Below are 25,710 nucleotides of genomic sequence, written 5' to 3'. Positions count from 1 at the left end.
GACCTATTCTTGCCACACTTGTGAGAGGAAGGGCGATCTGTAAATTTACTGTAGCTTGGTCGATGAAACCGCAATTTTGGCCGGACGACCATAATTAAACCGGGGAAAACTGGATAATTGATTAGGTGTAGGTAGTCTGGAATCGCCAATATTAGCGATGGTCGGATGCCAGCACATAAATCAAACATATATGGGTATATGTATAAACATACACTTTATTATGATAATTTATAATTGTTGTATTCACAATGAATATGAATAATAACATATCGTAATTAGATATACAAACTAGTCTATCAAGTAGTAACCTAGACTAATCAAATTGCGGCTAATTATACACGGCCCACGTACAATTTCTGATATTGAATTTGTATATCAATACCGTGAATTTTAAAATTTTTTATTCTTTTTAAATGCTTTTGTTTCTTCATCTGCTATTGAACGGATCGATAACTCTAAGCTCTCATTGACATTCTACCCGTTAATTCCGTTCGTATATAATGATAATACTAATCAGCAATTGGATTTGTCCATCGGCCAAACGTCCTAATAAGAAAAAGACTGCCATATATGGTGAAAATGAAATATGTTGCAATTAAATCTATATTTGCTGACGTTTATTTATATGTAGATGGTACGGGGCTCAATTCCTATATGCTATATGAATTAAAAATTATTTTTAGATGATTAAATGTGTCCCACACCTTTTCGACGTTCGACCATTACGAAATATCACAAAATTGTTTTCACTAATATAAATTTGTATTTGTCATGACGATAATATAATTTCATTTATGCAGCTATGCTATCTCAAGAAATTTTTAATGAAATATACGTGGTGCTAAATGCTTACTCTCTGTTAAAATTGGGAAAACGCCTAAGGCTTAAGTGTACGAAAAATAGAATACTCGGATCACTTCCATTTATCGTATTAAACGTATTAACTTGCAAGTATTTTATTTCTTACCTTAGCTAATGAGCAACTCTCCTATGATCCTCTATTTTAGCTTCATCCGTACAGTTTTTACGGTAAAGCTTGAAATTTCTCATCTCCTGATTGTAATGATAATATGATGCTTGTGCAAAATTTATGCAATTCTGATTGACGCTGGCCGATTAACGTATAATTTTATTATATCAACTTTCGTAATTAAATTCTTTTTGCAATTTAATCAAACATTAAGTATAAAATATAATTTTGAAAACATTAAGTACGATTGAGAGAGAAATGTCCTAACTCTGGTGTAATTAAAGCAAACAAAAAATTGTATTTTATTCAACATTAACTACGTCAAAAAGAAATATTAAAATAAAAATATGCGAGCTGCGAATATCAAATAAAACTGTGGAAAGAACAGTATAGTAACTAAAAATATAACTTCATACATATGCATTGTCATTTCCATATGCCATTATAGTTTAGATCTCACGTTTCATTCTCATCTTCATGTTTCGTTGCATTTTTTCCCACTATCCGCAGTGTTTTGCAAGTACCATAGGCCGTTGTAACCAGATGGCCAAAATGTATTTATTCGAGTTTGTTATAATAATATTACACATGACAATAATTTATAGTAGAGAAGTTTAATAAGCAACATCGCCAAAATTTTCGATGTAACATATTTTTTTTCTGTATACAGGTATGTACATTGGTCTTCTTAATTTTGGCAAAGTTTTGCAAGTACTCGTAAAGTGACGTACAAATAACAAAAACCTATTGCGTTAATATTAACAAATTATATTTTATTTATTTTGCTCTCTAGTTATGTAATAAATTATTAACTGCAAAAATCTATCTATTTTACAAACTGCCGAAAATGGTTTTCAGCAATATTTTATTTAATCTCTAGGCAGTATTATTAGAGTCAATATAAAATTGACTCAATACAAATTGCAAAATTGTAATTATACGTATATAATTTTGATATTGGTGTCTAATTTAATTTTAAACAGAAAAGCGTTTTATGGCGTAACAATTAAATTGTTGATTATATGTATGTACAAATTTTTATACTATAATTAAGCTTTTAATAATTTAATAAATTTTAAAAGAAACTTTATTTGTGTAGTCTTCTTTACGATGTACTCGCAGTATAACGTTGCCATACCAAGCTCATCGAAGAATGTATATCTCTTTGAAAGAAAATTGTTTCTGTTTTCTTTTCATATACAAAAGCCATACCAAACCGCAGATTAGTGGTACATTCATTACTTTAATATTGGCACCGTGTATTTACGTGCGTAAAATTGCGTGTCTACGAGAGAGGCACACAAAGAATGATCCGAGAAAGATTCTTAAAAGTATATATTTATATATATGTATTCATCTCTCTAGAGTACTGCGCTACAGTGTCATTATCATGACAATAAAATAAAATTCGGCGCGATAATTTCTTGTTTTTTGCGTATAGTTTTCATTATTGACATAAAAGCGGCAGAAAAAATATAATGTATATCTCGATGAATGTGTGATTTAGCGTGTTTGAAAATAAAAATTATGTACGTTTTTAATCAGACTCTTGGCAATGAATTTCTCTTGCCGAGGACTTTATTTATTTTTAAGATGATATATTAGTTTATATAATTAAATATTTTTCTTGACAACTATATGTAGTTTTGTTAAATTACTCACCGAAACTCTTTCAAAATATTTTTCACAAATATAATCTTCAATTTTTGTTCTGACATTGTTTAATGAAAGTCTGCGTTTCAGATGTATATGTATAACGGCAGCTTTATCATTTCATCGAAACAGACATCATAAAAACGTTGAAAGCACACACGAGATACAGCAAATATTTATAGAAATACGTCATACTACATGTAACTATGTTACCAATTACAATTATCGCGTTTCGAAAGTGACAGACACGTGCTGGACGCACATGATTTTATATCATATCTTGATTATGCGTAAATCGACACGCGAGAAACTTTGCATAATCGTTCATCGCACAGTTATTCGCTCGAATCTCCCTTGGTCCTCTCTCGTTAAGTATCCTTATGATAAATTTTAAAGTGGCAAAATAATTTTCAAGGTGTTTAATGCTAGCATTCAATTCTCACCATTGCATACATTGTCATTTGTCCTGGCCTGAACGATTTAACGTGTTCAATTTTAGAACGTTTTTTACGTTCGAAGCCACAAAGTTATCTACAGGGCAGGCATTTGTCTTTTTCTCTTTGTTTTCCATCAGCGACGTTATTTTCGAAGAGATCGCGAATCTTTGCATCGTCACTGTCCGATCGACAGTATAATTAAGATGCCACGAAGAACGCGGGGATACATATATAAACGATAACAATGATACATGCATACCTTTTTCCATTTCGATATCGTGAATGATCCGCGAGAGGTCGAGAGCTTGCGGTCCCAGTTAACACACAAACACAGCATACGAAAAATATTCAGGCATTCCGCTATAATAGGATTCTCTTCGTCGCTGACGATCGTCGGACGAGGCTGCTGCGATTAAAAATGCACTCCTCTCTTCCACGGCCCATTTTCGTCTGGCGAACGAGCGGGAGATAGGGCCGTTTCCCCGATTGGCGTGGACTAAAGTGTCTCCAAGAAATTCTGCACGAGCAGGGTTGGCGCGGTCACCCGCGCCTTCCCTTTTCTTGGCTGCCTGCAAGTGCGCACGTTGCAACGCGGCGCCCGCTGCAGCTGCTCCGACTTGTTGCTGTCTTGTTCGAGTTGCACCGACACACTGGCTACGCGCGGCCTCGAACATCCATTCTCCTACAACAGACAATTACCTATGCTCGAGCGGAATTTGCGACCTCCCCGTCATTTGCTGATTGTCGGCATATGCATATGGACGGTAACTTCTGCGTCTGATTGTGTATGACACACTCCAGGATTAGGATAAATGTCAACTGCTTCGACAGAGATAGAGAGAGAAGGGGGAGGGGGGAGAAGCACTATTATACACGTACGAAATTAATATGATATTACACAATTGTTATATGTGAGGAAATATAGTTGAGGAAAAGTTATATAGTACATAAATGGTAATAATAAAATGCGTTGGTTAATTAGTACCATCGCTTTTGAATAGCGATGAGAACGTTAATGGCGAATATCAGTTTGAACGTAGAAGTCTCTAGTTGAACTAAATACGGTTCCAGAATTATGAAACTTTAGCAAACTTTACTTACTGTGCACGTCATGTTTCCAGCTACGGCTGACGCTACTTTCGCGTGTATATGCGTACACAGATATCTATGACAATGCTTTTAATTCTGTATTCTACTCGAATTTATTTAGTGTATAAAGTAAGAATAGAAAATAATAGGGAATAAAAATATCACAATATTCAAACATATTTTTACGCCTAAATGTAATTTTTAAAATTATCAATATGGAAATTAATGATTCTAAATACTGTCTGACTTATAATTGTATGGTAACAATTAAAATTATACCTCTATATGTATATATTTTTTGTATATATAAGTTTTTAAATGAAAGATACAGTGAGATTATTTTAATTGTGTGAGTTTAGAAAAAAATCCGGTTATTTTTGAAATTGGTTCATAAATGTAAAAGAATACTTTTACGATTATTGTAGGCACGCGACAATTATTATAAAAACGATTTAATCCAGAGAAGACGGTAAAAGAACAATGTGTGCTTAAATGCGCAAGTTTTTACGGCTGAAATTTTTAATGAGTGGAACAAGTCGTGCCCGAGCCAATTAAGTTGCCGTAGACACGACACCAGAATAAAAAATGAGAAACGAGAGAGAGAGAAAGATTAAATAGAACTATATCTATTTAATTAGAATTATAGCGAGAGAGACATAATTTGCGACTGAGGAATTGCAAAAAGATGATAGGTGACACAGCGAGAGAAGTAGCGAGCTTAAATTCGCGAAATTTCGCTCCTACACACACAACACTATGAGATACCAAAATTACTAACCGATATACAGAGATTCCGTTGATGTTGATGAGCCCTTTGACGAGACTCGCTTTGTAGCTCCCACGCACGAATGTATAAATCCCCGCGATAGATGAAGCCTCCTCGTTTCGCTCGTAACATTAAATGCCATCTGAAACAAAGAGAAATAAAATTTCGCATTGTTTACGTGCCACATTACTCATATCCGCTTGCTTTCATTGTGTACGCGGAATTATGTTTCACGAAATAACGAGCTTGGCATACTACTTTTATAATGGGGGGTCGAAAGTGTGCAATCTTTTTAGAGATCTGCCTCTCATGTAGATTATAGAAGAATTAATAATTGTTGAAAGGAGAATAGAGAGACTTTTTAAAAATTCGCGTCTCCTTCCAATTATCCGACAATTATAGAGACTTCAAGATTCTTAATAGCATCCGCTTCGATGAAGTACCATCATTCAACATCCGCTCGCACCCTCTATAAAATAAATTCGTAAGTGGAGTATCTTTTTTTACGCGTCACTTGCGCGCTAAATTCATTCTTGATCTCCCTATTCTCTCGTCTGAGTATCGTGTTTACGAGCCGTAAAAAGAGGGGAATACGGGAAGTTGTGATAGACGAGAGTGATATACAAAGATACGCGACCTTACATCCGCGTACATATTTGACTTGTGAATTTGTGACTATGATATTTCACTCTCTCGGTATTCTCTCGGTGTAAAATATCTATGTAACATCGTGTATTTCCGGTGTCATGTTATTATTCGATCGTTTACTGTTAATTGTAATCGCTCGCTGAAAAAACAACTCATGCATTAATCGACGATATGCTGTAGCTTGTTACGTTCGAATTGCAATCGTCTAGCATTTAGAGAGAATATATCAACGCGATATCTGTATATAATTTTTGAATAAAAAAAATACTGTTACGTTATAAATCTCTCTTTCACGGATTATCGTTCATGCAGGAAAAATATGGCTTTTATTTTGTACATTAATATCGCAATATCATAATTATAATTCGATAGCTAGCGCTCTCGTTCGTATAACCGAATGAATCTTTCGGTGTCAAAGTGAACACAGCATTGTCCCCGCTGTACATTCAGTTGCCCGAATAATCTTGATTGTTATCGAGGCCGTAACATTTACGCGGACACAGTTAGAGCAGATTCGAGGCATTGACAATACCAGCGTTTTCGTACTGATTAATCCAACGCATGCCTATGTATATGTCGAATAGCTTTATCCTGTATCAATGCCGATATCGATCCGCGCCAGCGACAACGTTGACGTTCGGGTCTGCCTGACTGTAATCGCGACGTGACTTAGCAATCTCACGTGTGTTCGAGCGCATCGGGTCAGTTTGAAATCATTCGTGATCGATCGTGTACTATGTGGGAGACAGTGGCAATTGCGGCAATACGATTCTATAACGCAGAGTCTCAATAATATTAAATAAAAACACTAGGTAGGAAAAAAACGTTTTATATCGCGTTTTACGTCAAAAATTCAAGAATCGATGTTAAGTAAAGATTATAACTGGATATGTCAAATTTTAATAAATTCAATTTTTTGATGATTGCATTTTAATAAATTCAATTTTGATGTTACAAATATGGAAATACGTGTATTTCTCGTATATATATGTCTCCCACCCTCCCCTTTTTCATTGTTCACGAACAAAAATGGAGGATGACGCTTTTGTGTCGAGATCCATGTATATACACACATGCCACTTGTAATTTTACCAAAGGATTTAAAGATTAAAGTTTTGCGGCAAGCATTGTTATAACCCTTGGTATACTTTGGGGCGGATATTCGCGTGAAATAAACTCCAGCTCAACTGTGGTTGTAACGAAGTGGTAACACGGCTACCGCCGGTCATATCGCCCCGTTTGGTGGTGGTTCACCGATAGACCGGATGAAACACGGCGCACCATGAATTATAAAATCGCTATTTACAACGGAAGATAGAGACCCGGTGCCAGGAGCGGTTGCGCGCAAGTCGAAACGCCGGTGTAATATCGCATCCTGCCTCGTGGAAACGATAGCGGACGAAGGTTGATTCAGAATTATTGCGGCGCATGTGTGCATTTCTTTCTCGCACATTCCGGACATGTCCCGGACTGTTGTTGGGGTATAAGCGTGAGATCGCGCTTTGTACCAGGTCGTTCGCTGCGATCATCGTGACGATGTATCACGGCAATCGGCGGTTACAGATCGGCACTTTCATCCCACACGCTTATCGCGAGTGTGTGAAATTTCAGTGAAAAAAAAATATTTACTCAAACGTGCGCGTGTTATTCCATTTCATTGGTCGAATCTGCAGGAGTATGTGCAGGTAGCGTCGGTAAATTCTCGATTTATCAGCTCGTCGAGCGCTTAATGCAACGCAACGACGACGACGTTATCGTACCGGTGGCATTATCCCCCGTAGAGTGGCTTTTCTCTGAATTTATATGTCCGATAGGGGAAAAGGTGCGAGAGAGAGAGGAGCAGTTTGACGCATTTCCATCGTAAATGTGCCAGCCATTCGATCGACTTTTACGTTGATCCTTATTTGAGATATTATTTTCTAGACAGTCGATTCGCGCGTGCGATACGGACGTATTGTATTGGTTTTATTCTAGGAAATTGTACGGAACTATGATAGATATCTTTCGATGTGTGGAATAAAATTTTTACCAATTTTTCAACGCTAATTAATGTACTAATACATATTTATTACACAACGAGCACATTGTGCTCCGATTTAGAAATTATTGAAATCGGTATGATTTAATGATAGACAAACGAGTGAATTTATAACGATAAAACGAAACCGTATTTCAAATTTATTTTCAATCTAACTATACTTTCGACGCTCGCTGCGTATGACTCTGCATTTTGCAGTAATTTAGCCAATGTTTCGGAAATTGGACATGTGTATGGTTCTTTAAATGAACTGGAAACTCATTGAACGGAAAACATTTATAGCAAACAATTTCATATAAATGATCAAACGATTTTGGTATGAAGAAAACGCGATATGTTTCTAAAACATAATCGGCGATATTTTCAGTGAATGTTATTCCTCTCTATTGGATAACAGACTCGATTTTAATTAAGTTCGCCGCAATTAATTCGATAATATAAAAAGATATTTATTACATTTAAAACAAATAATTATATGAAATAACGTGACATTCATTATATTCATTAATGTATGTTTATTTATTAGCCAATTATTGTTAATAATTAAAGATAATTTTTACATACAAATTAAATGTTTATATAATTAACGAATAACGCGATGCTCATAGATTTATTAGACGCAAGAATAATTAAATATACTTTTATTTCTTTTGCTTTTAAATATCTATATCTCGTCAAAATACTTAAAATGGATAAATATAAAGATGTGATATGATACCAAAAGTTTATTTTAGATGAATATAAAAAATAGATCCATTGACAATATAGTAGAAAGACTTTCGTTAATGGTTGAGAAAATTGTGTCTCAGTCTTATCTTCAAGAAACTATAATATGTCTCGTATTTCATCGAACATAATGCATATTTTATATCTAAAAAAAATTTGTTTAATTTGCATTGCTATCATAAATCATGCATAAGTTATACATATAACTCTTTTTTATTAAATTTTCTGCTCTATCATATAGCGACTCAATTTAATTATTCATCAAATTCAATTTTAATTAGTCGCAAATAATGCAAATAAAAAAGTTTTTCACAGGGAACAGTTCTAATTCATATGCTTCACGTCCGTACACAATATTTTTTCGAAAAAAAAAATATATTACATTCCATATAATTAAATAAAAAGATATATAGATACTATCTAAAAAAACTATCTTTTCATAATTTCAATATCCATATGTATATATTTTACATATTTCTATACGCGCTGAATATGTATGTGATCTGTCTGTTTGAATACATTATAAAGAAATATTCAAAAGAGTACTCTCTTACACAAAGTATTCGATAAAAGATACGATGCTTCCATTGTCTCCTAAGCTAGTTCAGAAAGAGAGAGAGAGAGAGAGCAACTTTTCTAAAATGGTATCGTAATATGTCACATGTCCAGTCGATGGTTTCCTCGGCAGTGTCAATATCATATTGTACGTCTATAAAAGTGGACGTGGTCGAGATATTCGATATCGAGCTACGTGCCGATCGCGACACTTAATTACTTTAGATCGGAAACGGCGTGTCTCGGAGCGCGAGGCACAAATGAAACCGTGACCCAATCAACGAAAACCGCGGGCGATTTATGAGAAATTAATCCGACCATCGCGAACCGAGTGGAAAGTGGAAATATAACGGGAGCCCCGCCTCGGCTTGGCTTTAAATAAATGAAACGTGAAGCACTCTTATGCTATAGAACGTTTCCAGAACAGTTCTGTGTCGCATTAACGACATCGCGATTCAAAATAATATAATTAAACAAGGTCACTAATGCCAGTTTGCGGACGTCGGATTGAACAACACCTTTCAAAGTTTCTTTCACACACGTTTATTGACGAACAAGAATTCTGAATAATATAATATTCTTCTATACGCGATATGTGCACGCCATTTCGATTCAATACATGTCGAGTAACAAATATAAATTCCACACTTGTCCCAGCGAATAATTCACATTTTTCGCAAACAATACATAAGTTAAACGCATACACGCGTATAAGGTGAATGCACGATGAATCAATGCGACGTGATAAATAGCATAGAAATACATAGAAACATGAATGCGGCATTTATCTGGCCATTCTTGGAATTGCAGATTATATAAGTATGGATATCGATTAAACATTAAATTTGTCTACCCCTATTATTGGAAGAATCACACTAAACGTCATTTGCATCACAGATAGCATTTATAGATCTATACATGTAGACGTGATAAAACAATCACTAATATTATTGTGTATCTACTTTAATCTCGTATAAAGTGGCAGTTAAACAGTTTTTCCATTTTTCTTCGATCGCTATACATAGCTATACACTCTATGTTTCACCAAGTCGTTACGGATTGTGGAATTTATATTTGCATTTAAAATCCGGGCGATGCACCACATCTGTCAAACGATGCATATTGAAATTTCACGTGTGGTAGCAACAGACATAGAGAGGAAGAAAGAGAGATAAAGAGAGAGAGAAATTCGCTGTTCGACTGCCTATCCGCCGGCACCTCTCCGAGCGTTGTTTCTCCAAAATTTAACCCCTCTTTCACCCCGATGCTCCTACATCCCCTGTGCCACGCTTCCCTGACCCTGCAAAACTCGTATACGCTCGGACGACGCCAGTACGCCGCTGGTATGCGGCTCTTCGTTGCTAGCAACCAGTTGAAAGAGAGAGAAAGAGAAAAGGAGAGAAAAAGAGAAAAAGAGATAGATAGATAGATAGATAGAAAGAAAGAAGGAGAGAAAGAGAGAGTCGGCTACAAAAACAGCGCGAATCGTCGCAGGCAAATTTACTGTGTGTGTTTTATAGGCGCTATTTGCACACACACATACTCTCACTTACACACTCTCTCGCACACACACAAACGAGGCGTGGGAGGATTACAGTGCAAGGGTGGAAAAATAGGTGACAGAGGGATGGTGGTGGCGGTTGCAGTGAAAACACGAGGATCCACTACTTGCGCGCTCGTTGTCGTGTAATCTACATGTGTACGTAGACGCAGCGCGTCCATAAATGACCGGATTTCGGATACTGACTGATTGTGAGACAGAATGATCGCATCGACAGGAAGTGCGGAATCTGTTTTTTTTTACATTTTTTTCATTTACTCTTTGACATATATTTCGCATAAAATACGAAAATTGCGTGGAATTTTTAATCAACTCGCGCGGAACGAAGATCGAGGTCCGGAGCGCGCTCGCCGGGAAAAAAATTGAATTCGTCCGCTGATTGCGAATCGACGTGTGCGCTAACGTACCGGAGTACTTGCCGCGCGAATAAGCCCCGTCGTTCCCGATCCACGCAACGCTGCAAAGCCCATCTGAAATTGAAAGGATTTCCGGACGCGACGGTACCAACGCTTCGCCGCATGCACGGAATTTGCAACACGCGCGCGCGGACGAGCCCGTGTTTGTACGCACATACAGTATCGCGCTGATACCGGGGAAATTACGAATTTGGACATTACGTTGCACGCGCGCTCGAGAGACTGTGTCTCTCCGAGAGAGAGAATGTAAATTTGATACTATCTTAAATATAATTCTATGAAATACACTCGGGATATATAAATGTAACGCTTCCGCTTATTCTAACGCAAAAGCGTTAGAGGGATTAAATGCGCGGGACAGTCCAACACATGATCCTATTCTCACGGTAACTTTATGAAATACGTTTCCTTTTGGTCCCTTTTGGAAGCTGCTATTGCTGTCGTTTTGTATGCGACTAGATATGTCCGGAAATGTGCATTCACGCACGAAGCTCGCAAATGCTCACCTGATGATGAGCTGGTGTACTCTGGACCACTGACCTCGCGACCTCAGAATCCTGAGTGTACCGATAAGCGACGGTTTATGCAACGGGAAAATCTCCATGGCTTTGAAATAGTACTGGAGCGAGGGCAGCCATTTACCTGAAAGAGACGAAGCAAGTTTTGCCGCGTAAATAAGGATTTTGCAACATATGTGCGACTCTGTTCGTAGCGGACAAGAGACTCCGGCGAGGTCATTCTATCTCTTCGGCGACAAGCATCTCGCTTCTCCTCTATCGGGGGGGATTTAAAAGTCCTTCCACCTGCTACTTTTAAACTTACTTCGTTTAATAACTCACCGTTCTTGTACAACCAGTAAGCATACTCAGTGAGAGCGTCCGGGTTTCGCGGCTGAAGATGAATTACGTGTCTCAAGAATTCGCCTGTTGCAGGACCCGTAGCGATCCTCGCCAGAACTCTAAATGCCGGTGCATACGCCGGATCTAGCGACACGCATCGCCTCAGCATCTCGATGCACCGTTCGGTCCGATTTGTTCTTCTGAAAGCAAGAATTTACCATTCTAACTACTTGAATATCTTACTATATAGGCATCATTATGTAAGACGCGCGTGCGCGATCAATATAAGCGACTCTCAGTATACATATATGATACAACTCTCTTAAATATAATCAATTTGGCTTTATATTAAATAATTAATAAAAATTTATATTTGTTGTTTACAAAGTCAGGTAAATAACGTTATACTTGAATAGCAGCTGCGACATATTTATGTGTAGAAAAATTAAGAAGAAATAATGTAAAATATAATATAATAATATAAAAGATTAATTTGATATATTTTATATAAATAAAGATTACAGTAGTCATATAGAAAGACAGAGAGAAAGAGAAAAAGAGAGAAGTGACTTCGATAGAATGTAATCAACGGGCAAAGTAACGTATAATTTATTATTCTTAATCAGTAACGAGCAATTCGATTCTAATTAGCGTCAATTATAAATTTAATGCATACCGCGTTCAAACAATATTATTTAATCATTCAATACCTGACCACGCGCGCGTCTCATTGCTTATGCGTCTCGCTGAAATAATATCGTGGCAATATATTTCTTGCTTGGCTTACCCTATACTGTGCAAATAAATGTGATGAAAATGCTACATATTACGATGTAGATTGATAGGCTTGGTAAAAAGGCCCGACTGTTAAAAAGAGCGACGGACAAGTTATCGCGGTAAATTCGGCATTGCCATACAAATTGAACGGCAATTTCGCGAACGCGTCCTGTTGAATTATAGTCGTGCGCTTTCATGTAATCGACTTTGCGCCCGACAAAAGACCCGGTAATTGTCAGAGAATAGCGACGCCAATAATGCCGATCGACATTGCCGTTTTTACTGTTTACGCCTGCAGCTGGAGCGATGCTTTTTACCAATATCACTCTATCGACATTTTCGTGTGATCGAAAGGGGAAATACTAATAGATGAAAGAGAATTTATATAGATACGCACCTATGCATAACTCTAGGGTACATTCTAGATCTAACTTAAAATATTTTAAAAACGGCTTCTCTCTTTTACAAATTTAACTTTTAGATATCATTATATCTTACATTTTATTTATTTTTATTTTCTGCATCCTGATTCAACTTTGAATTCCGAAAGAGAGGAAAACTTTTGAGATATATTATATAATGCGCATATATATATTTTTTTTTTAATAAAAAATTAAACTTTTAATATATTTATTTCTCATTTTTTTTAAGTGACATGCATTAAATTGTAAATAAAAGTGGAATTTTACTTCACATAAATAATAACATATTATATTAATAATATTTGAAAAGTAGAATCAATAAATATTAATAAATAATCTCCACATGTGTGCTAGAACAGCAAATAACTTTTTACAGCATTTTCTTATAACGATAGCATTCATAGTAATAACGCATTGTGTAATGAAAACAGAAACAAAGATATGCATCACACAATCTACTCACAAATGCAGTCACTCTATTTCAAAGAGAGAGAACGAGAGAATCACCTTATTATAGTGCATGTCATATAGGCACGGCATATTTTTCATGCGTAACACGCAATATACGTTAACATCACTTTCTGTCACGTATTTGAGCCATTGCGTAATTTATTCAATACGCAAGCACTAATGTGCATTGCGTAAAATCAATTATATAGTAAATAACGCTACGCGTTATATTATACGTTAAATTATATTAAAAATAGACTGAGCTAAAATCTGTCGTTGTTTCAAATATAATGATAATGATAATATTATGCAAATGTCATATCAATACTATGCCATTATGATTATAATTGTATAAATTGATGCAAAAGGCTATTGCGTTAAATAGTTAAAGATTATAATCTATTATTGAATTAAGCATTATATGTAGAGAGATAAAGTAAAATGTTACATATTTTTAATAAGAAAATAAAAATAGTTTTTGTTTTTGTGATTTTATATTACTTGTACAATTACTGAATATATACGAACAATAACGGAGAAATCAAAAGCATATAATTTAGTTGTTGCGTAAATATGTCGAATATAATGTATAGGTTTTAAATAAAAATCTTCGAAAAAAAAAGAATTAAATGAGATATATATTTTTCGCGATTTACGCACGATGAGCGGAAAATTGTTACATTTACGCAACGGTCGACCGCGTGTGTCCCACTTCTACCCTTAATTAAACTTTAATTTATCAAGTAGGAAGGCGTTAATTAAACTTTAATTTTAACCATGCCACCGGAATTACAGCTCAAGCTAAATTTACCGTCGGAAATACTGTTCGCTCTAGGTCAATGACCCGTTGATAAAATGGTGAACTGGGAGATGGGAGATATTTTTATTACACGGAAACAATCAACTCTACTGCGACAAATTACTAACACAATAATGCGATCACTCGATGCATCACACCGATAGAATAATTGATAAGTGGAATAAAATTGAACTGAATATTAATACTTGAATTGAATATTAATAATTGATCAATAATCTTTGTGCGGCGCTATAATGTAGCTACTTATTCTCTGGAAGAAGATATTTCTTCACTGACCTGTACAATCGTCCAAGATTATAATGAGCATTTACGTGACCAGGTTGAGCATTAATAGCTGCTAGAAAATGATACTCCGCTTGATCATCTATCGTGAGAGTTCCGAGATTATTATGCGCACTGGCGTAACCTGGCCAAAGCCTGGAACAGATAAAATTATCTTTTTAATCTCTTTAATACATTTAATCTCTTGTCAATGTGTGTGTACTTTCACATTATGACTGTAAGTCGCATAAAATTTCGTGTGTCACGAAAGATAATAATTATCGATATTTCTTAATATCAATTTTCTCTTTATAAAAATCTGACAAAACTGCATCCTTCGTTTTCCAGTCTTTTATCGTATCATATGTAACGATAATAATTACATCAATCCGCGATTTTTCAATATTATTAAAAATTTTGCACGCGGTGACCATACAGAATAATGTGAAATTACTTAAATGAATCAAAGATCGAGGACAATTGGATAAAGGAAAAGAATGGGAAAAGCGAAGAGTGAGTTCGGTTCAACAGGACGCGAAAAGAAACAAAAGGATGGATTGAACCGCGCCAACGGAGGCTCTACAAGCGAGATAATGGATCGGAATTACCCCGGGCCGAATCCATTAGCCTTTGATGGCTTTCGTCATTCTAGATAGACTATTCTCGAGAATAGCATTTCCTACGAATCACGACCAAACGCATTTTCAAAACGTTTAAAAATACCAATAGATAACCAATCGACATTCATATTTAATGAAGGCACCTTTTTATTTATTAGATATTTTATTCAATTATAATGTGTATTATAATACGGTTTGTGTATCAATCTATTTTTATTCTCATTTGAAATTGGAAAAAATAAAACATTATTTTTAAAGAAGCATGAATATTTTAAATACATTGCATGCTCTCAGATTGATTTCCAATATCTGTCGTTAAAATATATAACCCCGGTTCTGAAATATCTTATATATATATATATATATAAGCCACAATCAAATACTTAAGATATTCCAATATTGAGACAGATATTAAATAAAACTTGCCAAATCGGATCGATAAAACTAGAAATTGGGCGTACTGCATATTGCCCGCAATCTTGGCTCAATGTCAACACATGTGTATCTATAACGGAAAATATTAGAAGAGAAAGATATCCAGCAACATCTAAGCTCGGTTGTTTTGTAACGGTATAAGAGCCTGACAGGGGTTGCTTCCGAGAGCTCAGTAAGGGACCCAGTCAAGGGCGAAGAAAAATACGGAGATAGGATTCATGTGTAAGAGTTACACAGCGGAATGAGAAAAGCGGATAAAGGTCCAAAAGGAAATCCAATGTGAGCTATCCCAATATGACAGAAAAAAGACCGCAGGGGTTAACGTTTTATATATACACGTATATATTTTTTCTAGTGAAAGTGTCTATCTCCATGCGTGCATCCGGATATGACAGCGATACAGTTTTCAATGGATTAAAGTATAACGGCATAAAATATGTAAAGAATGTAAAGTACAAGTTTAAGCGAATAATATAAGATAAATGTTCAATAGACAATTACATAAAAAGAAATCGCTTTGCCATTTCACGAAATTCTGCATCGAGGTGGAACATGGATAAAACGAAAATTTCTCATCGCAGTCTCGGTTGTGGATAGTTATCAAATTCTTTGGAATTTCTTCCACCGTCTTAAGATGCAGACATGCCTTATACCTAGGCTTCCTTGCTTCCGGGAAAGAGGATTGCGTGGAAGGTATGCGTTGCTTTTGTCGAGGATAAGTCACAATCCGTGAAAATGTTAAGAGTGTGCATGGGGCTGAGAGTACAAGGCAGTGAAGGATGACGAAGTCTATTCGAGTAGTAGCGAGCTCGCATGCTTTCCTCTAGGAAAATTCGGTCGAGGATCGCGACGGATTCAGAAGTTGCTAAAACTCGGCACAGCTCGGAAAGAGCATTGTTCTGTCGAACGTAACGAGAAGTCTTTTGTGAGGAATTGACGGAAGTCGTCGTTTATTTGAAACATTCCGCCGAAAAGAGTATGGGAAATCTGATTTATTTGAGAGACAAATTAATAGGATCAATTAAAACACGAGAAAGGTGAACTATCCGTGACGAGGAAACTGTGCTCAAAGATAATCTCCATATTCTTCAAACAGAAGTCCCGAATCGGTTGTGGAACATTGCAGTCATCATTCTGCTCTGAAGGGTAATTACTGCTCACGCTCGATGACTTTCTTTTAAATTTCAAATTTTGTAAAAACACCTCAACTTTTGTCGGAACTAATTACTTTTCTTATTTAATCCCAGTTGAGATATAACGTCGAGATATTTATCTCCGAAAATTATACTATGTAATAATAAGAGATTATACCATGTAATAATAAGAGAATTATTGAGTCATTTAAAAACATTATAATTTACATTGCATATACATTATATTTTTCAATTTTATTATTAGAGTTATCTTTGAGGATGAGAAGCCATTATATACTCTTTCCGATCAAACTCCGAAGCGATGCTAGAGATGCGTCGCACGTTTCCGAGGATAACTTGAGATCGAGTTAAGAGAAAATCAATCAGCTGTTTCGTAAACTTTGTTAAAAGTTTTCGCGCATGTGTGTGTGTGTGTGTGTGTGTGTGTGCGCGCGAATGCGCGCGCGTACGTTGTCGCAAATGCGCCTTGAAAATCACAGCGCTTGAAGAAAATCGAAGAGAAAATACTTCGCGTAGCGCTTTTTGTTGTTGCGCACGTGATTAAATTGTTGCGTCTTTCATGCTTGGCAGGCAAAGCGTTTGATAATCCCGGATTTTCATATCTCGCAATCTACATAGGCTATATAGGCTTGCTTCGTTGCACAGTCGCAGCATGCTCACCACCGCGTACAAAACAGTCTCGGACGCTAGTCGGAGGCATAAAGCTGTACAAAGTTTTAATGAAGGCTACTTTGTCAAATGGTCCAGCCTCTCGCAATAATTTTTTATTTGTGCTGACGCACACAAAAGCACATGTTCCTGGCGAGTAAAATCCGTCCGTAAAATACGATGGACGACAATTTGATGAGCAATTTAATAAAAAAGTCACTGTACATGTCTCATATAAACTATATTCAGTAAAATAATAAAATTATTAATAAAGATAAGTACAAATAGAATATATATATATATATATTAAACTTTTACATTTTATAAAATAAATAATAATTTTAATATTAAAATAAGTGAATATTATTTTAAGTACCTTTTTGCGCGCATTCTTTTATTTTTTTTTAACATGAAAGATATATAACTCAAATATTCACACTGTTGGCATAGCATATGAATGCTTAGCAAGTGTCAAGGTAATTAATCGTACATGTTTTTGAATACTAGCTGCATTTCTTTCCTTCTTCCCAACTCGAGATTCTCTCGTGCGACGCGCGGAATATGTGCTGTCGAAAACTCGTGTAAAAGATGGAACGTCGTGCAGTGGTCTCCGGAGAGGAACGCAGAGAAACCTCGATATTTACACGTCAGGGGTTGCCACCCCCGTAAAGTACCCGGCGGGGTGCCGCGCGTGCCAGGAGTGTCTCTTTATTGGATAATAAATAACCTGTTTCATTTATAAGAAGGAGATAAAGTGTGGTAGACTATGCTTCCCGGATAGATCCTTCCTCGCCGATCCCCTTCCCATGCAACATCATTTCGGAAGTTGAAATTACCAAGTATACACAAACTGTACCGTGTTCTCTCTTTTTAACATTAATTTTTTTTAATATTATTTAATAAATCTAACATATCGAAGGTTTTTTTTCCATTACTGAAGCATTGTACGATCGGAGAGGAGGTAAATATGTGATATGTAACCGTTGTCGTAAATACGATGCACATTGATGCTTTTATCTTAAATTTAACATAAACTCAAATTTAATTATCGTCTGATAAAAATTGCAAAAACCAGAACCTGCATTTAAGTTTAATGTTATTGCAAAAAAAAAACAGAAATTACACGTAACATGAAGTTTATTCTACGGATAATTATATCCAATTGAATATTCTGTATACATATACATATGTAATTACAGAGATCAAAGAGAATTTTAAGAGAAAATATTCCAATAACTGTTCGATGATATTGATTGTCCGTTATTAGTCTGTTCCAAGCAATTATAATTAAATAAATTGGTGAATGTGTATCGAAAAAGAAACATCTGCAATCTTTAAAATTAAAAATGTTGCTTTATAATAGAGAGAGAGAGAGAGAGAGAGAGAGAGAGAGAGAGAGAGAGAGAGAGAGAGAGAGAGAGAGAGAGAGAGAGAGAGAGAGAGAGAGAGAGAGAGAGAGAAAGAGAGAGATAGAAATGAGTTTTTTTTACGATGTTCAAAAATCAGTAGCGAGAGTAAAGGAAGGAATGGCGACCTCGTACATCGAGACCATAAACTAAATTTAAATTCAAATACCGTACTCAACGAACTCGTTGCATTGCAATTTACCGTTGGTATTTACTGTAAAAGAAAGTCCGCGGCTAACCTAAGACAGCTTGGTGTGCTTGCAAGATTCTTCGTCGTAATTTTCAGTAAACCAGCTTCATGACGGCAAAGTATCGTAAAGTTAAGACAGCGACGTTGCTGGATTTTTGAAGATTGAAAGAGAAAGAAGTTAAATCGGAAGATATGTATGCGTACATCAGACTCGATCATCAATTTTGTTACATAAAAGTACAAATAAAAACACGTTTATTTTCATTATTCATTATTCCATTAAATAAGTTTTATAGATATAAAAAAATATAATTCTTTTCTCAAAATAAAATTGATTACCTTGTTAAAGAGTATTCTCTCAAATATATATCTACTTAATTTATATTGTATTATTTAAAATAATTTTAATAATTACTGAGATCTTTCTTTTATCCAACAATAAGTATATTTCTATATCTGCTAATTATTGATTTTCTTTTTCATTTTCGCGAAAGAAATTTAAATAACGTATGATTTATTAAGACAATGTTGATAAGTATCAATTCTGCACCGCTAGAACATTGCTTCCTATAAATATTTCATTGGGAACATGAAACAATGATGATGCGTTGCTTTATTGCCTCGAAGAATCGATGGGCAAGCTATATGTAGGCTCGCATTGCTCGTAGCACGTCGGAAATGTTGGTGGATAAATTGGCCGCACGGCTTCCACTGTACCTTCCCTTTCTATAGCACCCTACACATCGTGTGTTCATTGTACGCATGCACGTTTCATGTTGGTTCAATACATTTCGATCGATCCGATAGATTCCAGCAAGTTTCAAGGCAGAAGGATAATTGTACATATGATAAGAAATAATATAAAATTGCGAAATATTTTAATATTTTCTAATACTATAATACTTTCTGCAATAATGAAGTAATAATATTCAATTCAATTAAAAGCCAAAAACATTTTAAATAATTATTAAACAAATGGAGCATTGCAAGTATACACGAGTTTAGTTTACACACACAATAGAACATTATTAAAATAATTTTGTTTAAAATACAGCGAATGCTACTAAACAACGATGTGAATTTTCTCATAACTGTAGTATGTATGGCAACTGCATCTTAAACTTAGTTATGGTAATTTTATTTCATAATTTTTACGAGAAACTGGACGCAAGAAAGTTCTACTTTACACTCTTTGAATTAATAAGTACAGTGTGCAATGAATATACGTAGTAAACTTTAGAAAATAATTTTAATCTTTCATTTATATTTCTAAGACAAATAAAGATGTAAAAGATCAATATAAAGCGATTGAATAATGATGTAAAGATTCTCATTTGCATAAAAAAGAAACAAAACTGAGTATAAAAAGCTATTTGTATTACTATGATGGATTTTATATTACGGATGAATTCGCAAAGTGCACTTGAAGAGCAATATGTAGTAAATTATTGTTATCGATATTATTCAGGCAAATAGCTGCTGTAGAACCGCGCGACTCGTTTTCTGAACGTTTCCTTCTACTAGCGATTGTCCCGAGAATTTTTATTGCGGATCAGCGTATTCAAGGGATTTTCTTCGCACTTGATTTACTGCGAGATACAGAACTTGCACACAGCAAGCGTGGTTTTATGCCCGAGGCTGAATAATAGTAAAAGCGCGGCGTCGTAAAACTGCAATCAAATAATGCATTATCGTAAATATAAAGCTGTATAATGTCCGTGTAAAATTCTGATGGTTTATATATCTCGTCCATGGCCGGTATCTATGGTCCAGCAACAATGCATCACCTGCAAATGGCGCATATCGCGGCGTAAAATAACGATATCAACTACAACCGGAAATTTTTACAACGCGTGTACGCCTTTTACACAGACATATTATTTATGCGACAAATTTTCATAATTTCCATAATTTGTGTTTGAGTGAATCTATTTTATTTTTACACGGTATGATAAAATTTTCCAATGACAGAGATTAATTTCGAGAGAAGAGAGCGATGAGGGCTGCACATTTGTTCATACAATTTATTTGCTTTGATTTATCTCCATACGTAAAGCGACATAATAAAGTGACATTTGTCGTCATTATTGCAAAATAAATGATTAAGAAATTAAAGGGTAACTTCGCTTTTTACGTGCGCTAAGAAACATTGGAGAAGTTTAAACGCGATAAGAAGATAGCCGTTGACATAAAGGGAAGTAAGAATATCATGAAACTCTGGCATTTCATGGTTGTCGAGCAAGAGAATGAACGGATGGACCGATAGGGGAATAACGCGACTATATACCGACATAACGTATCGGAAAGAGAGGTGGGCTACGAGTAAAAAGAGAGCGGAGAACAGCGTCTCTACGATACAGTCCGCTTTTCTCGGCGAATGAAAAGCAAACAGAAAAGTCGCGTCTTACCTCGATTCTATGACGTTCTCCATCGAATATGCACGCCTCTCCTTTTTTATTCCGTTCTGCCTTCCTCTTTACGCTCTCGCTCACAATTCTCAGGACACCTCGCGCCATTCTTTCCACGAATGCAATAAGCGCTATAAAGGAAGCAGAAGGGAAAAGGGAGGGAGCGAGAGGGAGCGCTGTCTTGAAGCGAATACCCCGAGAGAACTCTATGTTCTTCCGGTGACGCTCAATTATTACTCGTGCACGGACCAGGTCAATCTCGGACTACTTTAAATTACTTACTCGGCGCGATATTCCGGAGGGAGGTGAAACTTCGCCGCAGCTCTCCTCGGGGAAATTTCGTACGACAGATCGAAAACTAATTCGTCGCGCAAGGATCAAAACTAGAACGGAATGTTGCAGGCGATAAACGAAACTTGACGCAACGAAAATAGCAGAAATGTGGGACATACATATATATAAAGGAGATCGCAAGCTATTATTTTCGAAATGGGCTCTTATGGAATCGCAAATTAGACGATACGGCTGTAAAACGCTGCAAACACGAGACAAACGTTGAACGAAAGGAAAGTCGATCTTTCATCAATTTACGACCCAGTATCCAGTTATGTGTCCATTAGAGTAGCGTACGATGCGACGTGCAAAACAAGCAGAGAAAATTGCCAGTTAGCTGAAGATTCGATTTTTCAGAGCCAAAACTGATCGATCCGTAGGACACGATGTGGTGACAGTACGGAAAGTGGCGGAAAAAGAAAGAGAAAGAAAGGGAGAGCAAGAGCGAGAGAAGTGCGACAGAATGGTTAGAGAGCTCAGCGTAGGAAATGAGATCTATAAGTGAGCGAACTGGACGAGTGCGCGAGTTGCACAGCCGAAATGCAATTTTCATCCAACTGCAGCCGTCCGCTCTTGCATTCGCAGCGACTACAGTTGCCGACCAATTTTCTCCGTTCTCTTTTCCCTCCTCATTTATCTCGGTTTTTTCCGCACCGCGTTACCATTTTCTCGATATGTTTACCGGATTGATTGCGTTCGCGTAGACAAATAATTCGATATTACGGTGAAACAATCTGCGAACGTGATGTTGCAAAATGCATCACGACACGTATATAGCGCTGCGCGCACGTGATAAAACGTTGTACAAAGAACAAGAGAGTTCGATTTATCAGTTTGTTGCAGACGATTAACCGATGATGAATCGCGTGACGCATCGCGAAAACATGCGTTGCGAAATTTTAAAACGAGAACGCGTTAAATTTTTTACAGACGGACGATTATTTTTTACTGCGTTATGATCCTTGTTACGCGATTCTCATGCCAAGTGGGATAACGAAATTCGCGAGATACGCGTAGGGAGGAAAACGCGTAGACAAAAATTACAGGAGTACAGAACGCTGGAGAATCAAGAGAGAAAGAGAACGAAACAGGAAAAGCGAACGACTGGTTACTACTTCATCTCGAGCGCAGTCGAGCTGCGGCTAATTAATGCACTTTTGTCGGTTTGCTACGACTCTGCTCGTGCTATGTATGATGGAAAAAAAGAGTGGCTTATAATGGTCGAGAAACAGAGAAAAGAGCATGTGGTAATAAGATTGTATTACGCGCTTATTATTCTTTTAATAATAATATTCCGTGTCCTTTCTATTATGCATGAAGAAATAAAAAATTAAACGAGCGAAAGTTAGACTATGACAACAAATCATTTAGAAGAGAAAAAAAGGAAAGAGAAAGAGAGAAAGAGAAATAAGATATAATAATAAAATAATACATTATGAATGTACAATTATATATATTTTGAAATATGTATTATATTTTTTTATAATATTTTATATATTCTATGGAAATGTATGTATTATTCTATGAAAACCTGAAGCAGAAAACAAGCATTTGGCGAGTTGGTTAAAAAAATGCAAATCATGGATTTGCAATTATATTGTATACCAGCGACTTTATGCATTAATTTACCGTCGTCTATCTCCTAAAGCTAAAGAAATTATTACAAAGTTACAAAAGACACGAAGCCGAAAGTTAATTAAAATTTCTCAATAATGCTGAAATTTATAAATAAATCTTCTTAATTACTTTTTCTCTTCCCTTTTCATCTCGTAATATTCTTCATAAAAGTTATAAAGCCGTACTGAACACAAGCGTGTGTATGTTACATCGTGATGACACGTTCTTTTACAAAACAATATTCATATTCATGAATTCGTGTTTGATCTCTGTTCATCCGCAATTTTTATCAAAATTGATACATAAGTATAAAATGGAATAAACGGGAGATTTTCTACAAAATTTCGATCAGGAATGACAAACTCTTTTAAGCGATTATTCGCTACAGTGATCATCGATTGTTTAATAATAGAAAAATTACAAGTGATTTAATTAGTAAATTGTAACATTTTTTTACAGAAGAATAACTCAAATAGATATTTAATAGCTCTATATATTTTTAGAGATATTACAGATATATACACACATATACACATACATTTATTTCAAGAATTTGCGTGAAGTTTCATATTATATTTAAAATATTTTGCGGATTCCTAATATTAGGCGCGCGCAATAATATTTTTAATCACTTAAAAATAATTTTAGTTTTGACTTCTTTTGAGAAGGTACATATCACATATCAGGCTGTGTCAACTGGCTATATAAAATATAATTTGTCGGATTTAATGCTGCGCTGACATGCTCGGGTTATTTAATTGGATCCTTCGGGTTACTATAAATACTGTATGATCAGGCATATTAAATTTTGTTAATCTTTTTAATTCTGACAGCTTGATAGTCCAGTTACATCGTTTATTATATATGTTCTCTATTTCCGCGATAAAAATAAGATCGACATGAAAAAAATATCATATTTGCATATCGCAATAATAATAATAATATACATGTATAACAATTAAATAAGATTTATGACAATTTATGAAATGACAGATTATATTGCTTTAACTATAACAATATTGAAATTATAATGTTATCTTCCGCCAATTGTTTATTCATATCGCGTCGATTATCACATATTTCAAAGTAAGCTTTTGTATCAGTTTAATTCGATTATTTTATAGATGATTGTTGCAACGAAAATATTGGTCGGGAAATGATAAATTAACTGCAGTAAGATTTAATCAATTTTCTGATGTGTAATGTTTAAAGCATACAAAAAACCGAGTTTATTCACAAACTAAGTATGAAAACATTTATGTTAGATACTCAAAAGATATTGCGAATAATCAACGAAAGTTTTTATTATTGACAAACTAAGAACTTAAAGTTAAAAGATTTCTAACTTTTATTAAAATATAAGAATGCAAGACATAATTTGTAAATATTTCAGTGTTCAAGGGATGTTTTTACTAAATGTATTAATAATTAAGAGATTGCGCGCCTCAAGAGAATGAACCGCAGAATAATGATTGTACCATAGAAACGGGAACAATCTACGTCTACATTCTATAATTTAAAGATAACAAAATGAAACGAAGTCGTATGCGGAGTCGTGTCTGTACATGAAGTACATCCTTAAATTGCCAAGTAAATAAATGCCCCATTGTCTTCACGCGAGTTGATGAACGTCACTTTTGTTCCAACATGCACCTCGAGATTTTGTATATCATGCAAGAAAGAGAAACATACTTACCAGAGGGCCAACTGGTAATGGTGGACCGCAAGATTCGGTTGCGATGTGTCTTTGAGGAAGTTAGCAAAGTTGTAATGCATCTTGGCATTGTAGGGCAGAGACCGCAACCCCGCTCTGAAACAAGATGATTTGAGGTCAGACGGGACCTTTCTCTCGACCTTAATGCGACCCTGCCACCCTCATCATCCCATATCTACGTTAGTTATGTTTTGCAACCCCATACATAGCCAATCGGCGCCTGGTGTCTGCACCAACTTCGTGAATGTATACAACACTGGCACTATGCCAACCTCCTTGTTTAAGCCGGAACTAACCAGTCGCCATAAATGTCCACGATATCTTCGCGTGACAAAATTATTTTTGCGAGACTCAGATTGCGTGCAACGATTCTTTATATTTACCATTACTGCGAAAAGTTTATTTAAAATTACATGTACACTTTGTAACGTTACTATTGATCGCGACTAGAAGGTTTCTCTGTTCAAACGAATTAATTTAAGTTAATAACGTGTAATGAGGAAAATAATCTCTGATCACTTACTTGATTAAAGTTTCTCTAGATGTCCAATCGTTATTCCGAAGAACTGTTTTGAAACATCCTAGAACGAGTAGGAGAACTACGCCTGTAGTAATCCAGCTTCTTCGTCGAGGCACAGCAGCCCAGCTCACTTGCATACCGTAGACGATCAAAATAATCCATCCGACGCTGTAAAATTACATAAGAAATTCATATCGTTTGTTATAATAATCATTGTGATTCTGTTATAATTCGTAA

General features: G+C 35.7%; 1 protein-coding gene across 3 annotated transcripts in view; it reads right to left on the bottom strand.

Moving 5' to 3' along the window:
- Positions 1-226: 226 nt before the first annotated feature.
- The window catches only part of LOC145934978 (protein O-mannosyl-transferase TMTC1-like), a 149,085-nt gene continuing 123,601 nt past the window's right edge, over positions 227-25,710 (bottom strand). For 2 of the 3 annotated variants that reach the window (XM_083035934.1, XM_083035933.1), the window contains 7 exons: positions 25,477-25,641; positions 24,936-25,049; positions 14,444-14,584; positions 11,699-11,898; positions 11,366-11,501; positions 4,928-5,057; positions 227-3,742 (listed from right to left, as the gene is read on the bottom strand). In XM_083035934.1, coding sequence (XP_082892060.1) covers positions 3,557-3,742; positions 4,928-5,057; positions 11,366-11,501; positions 11,699-11,898; positions 14,444-14,584; positions 24,936-25,049; positions 25,477-25,641 — 1,072 coding nt within the window. In that variant the 3' untranslated portion in view covers positions 227-3,556. The remainder of the gene's footprint in view (positions 3,743-4,927; positions 5,058-11,365; positions 11,502-11,698; positions 11,899-14,443; positions 14,585-24,935; positions 25,050-25,476; positions 25,642-25,710) is intronic. The other variant, XR_014425137.1, reaches the window with a different exon arrangement.

Source organism: Prenolepis imparis, unplaced genomic scaffold (assembly GCF_030444845.1).
Source record: "Prenolepis imparis isolate NDT839.2.m4 unplaced genomic scaffold, iyPreImpa1.0 SCAF_4, whole genome shotgun sequence".
NCBI classification, from domain to species: Eukaryota; Metazoa; Arthropoda; class Insecta; order Hymenoptera; family Formicidae; genus Prenolepis; species Prenolepis imparis.
Note: the sequence above shows the minus strand (reverse complement) of the source record. Positions and strands in the feature narration are given on the sequence as shown.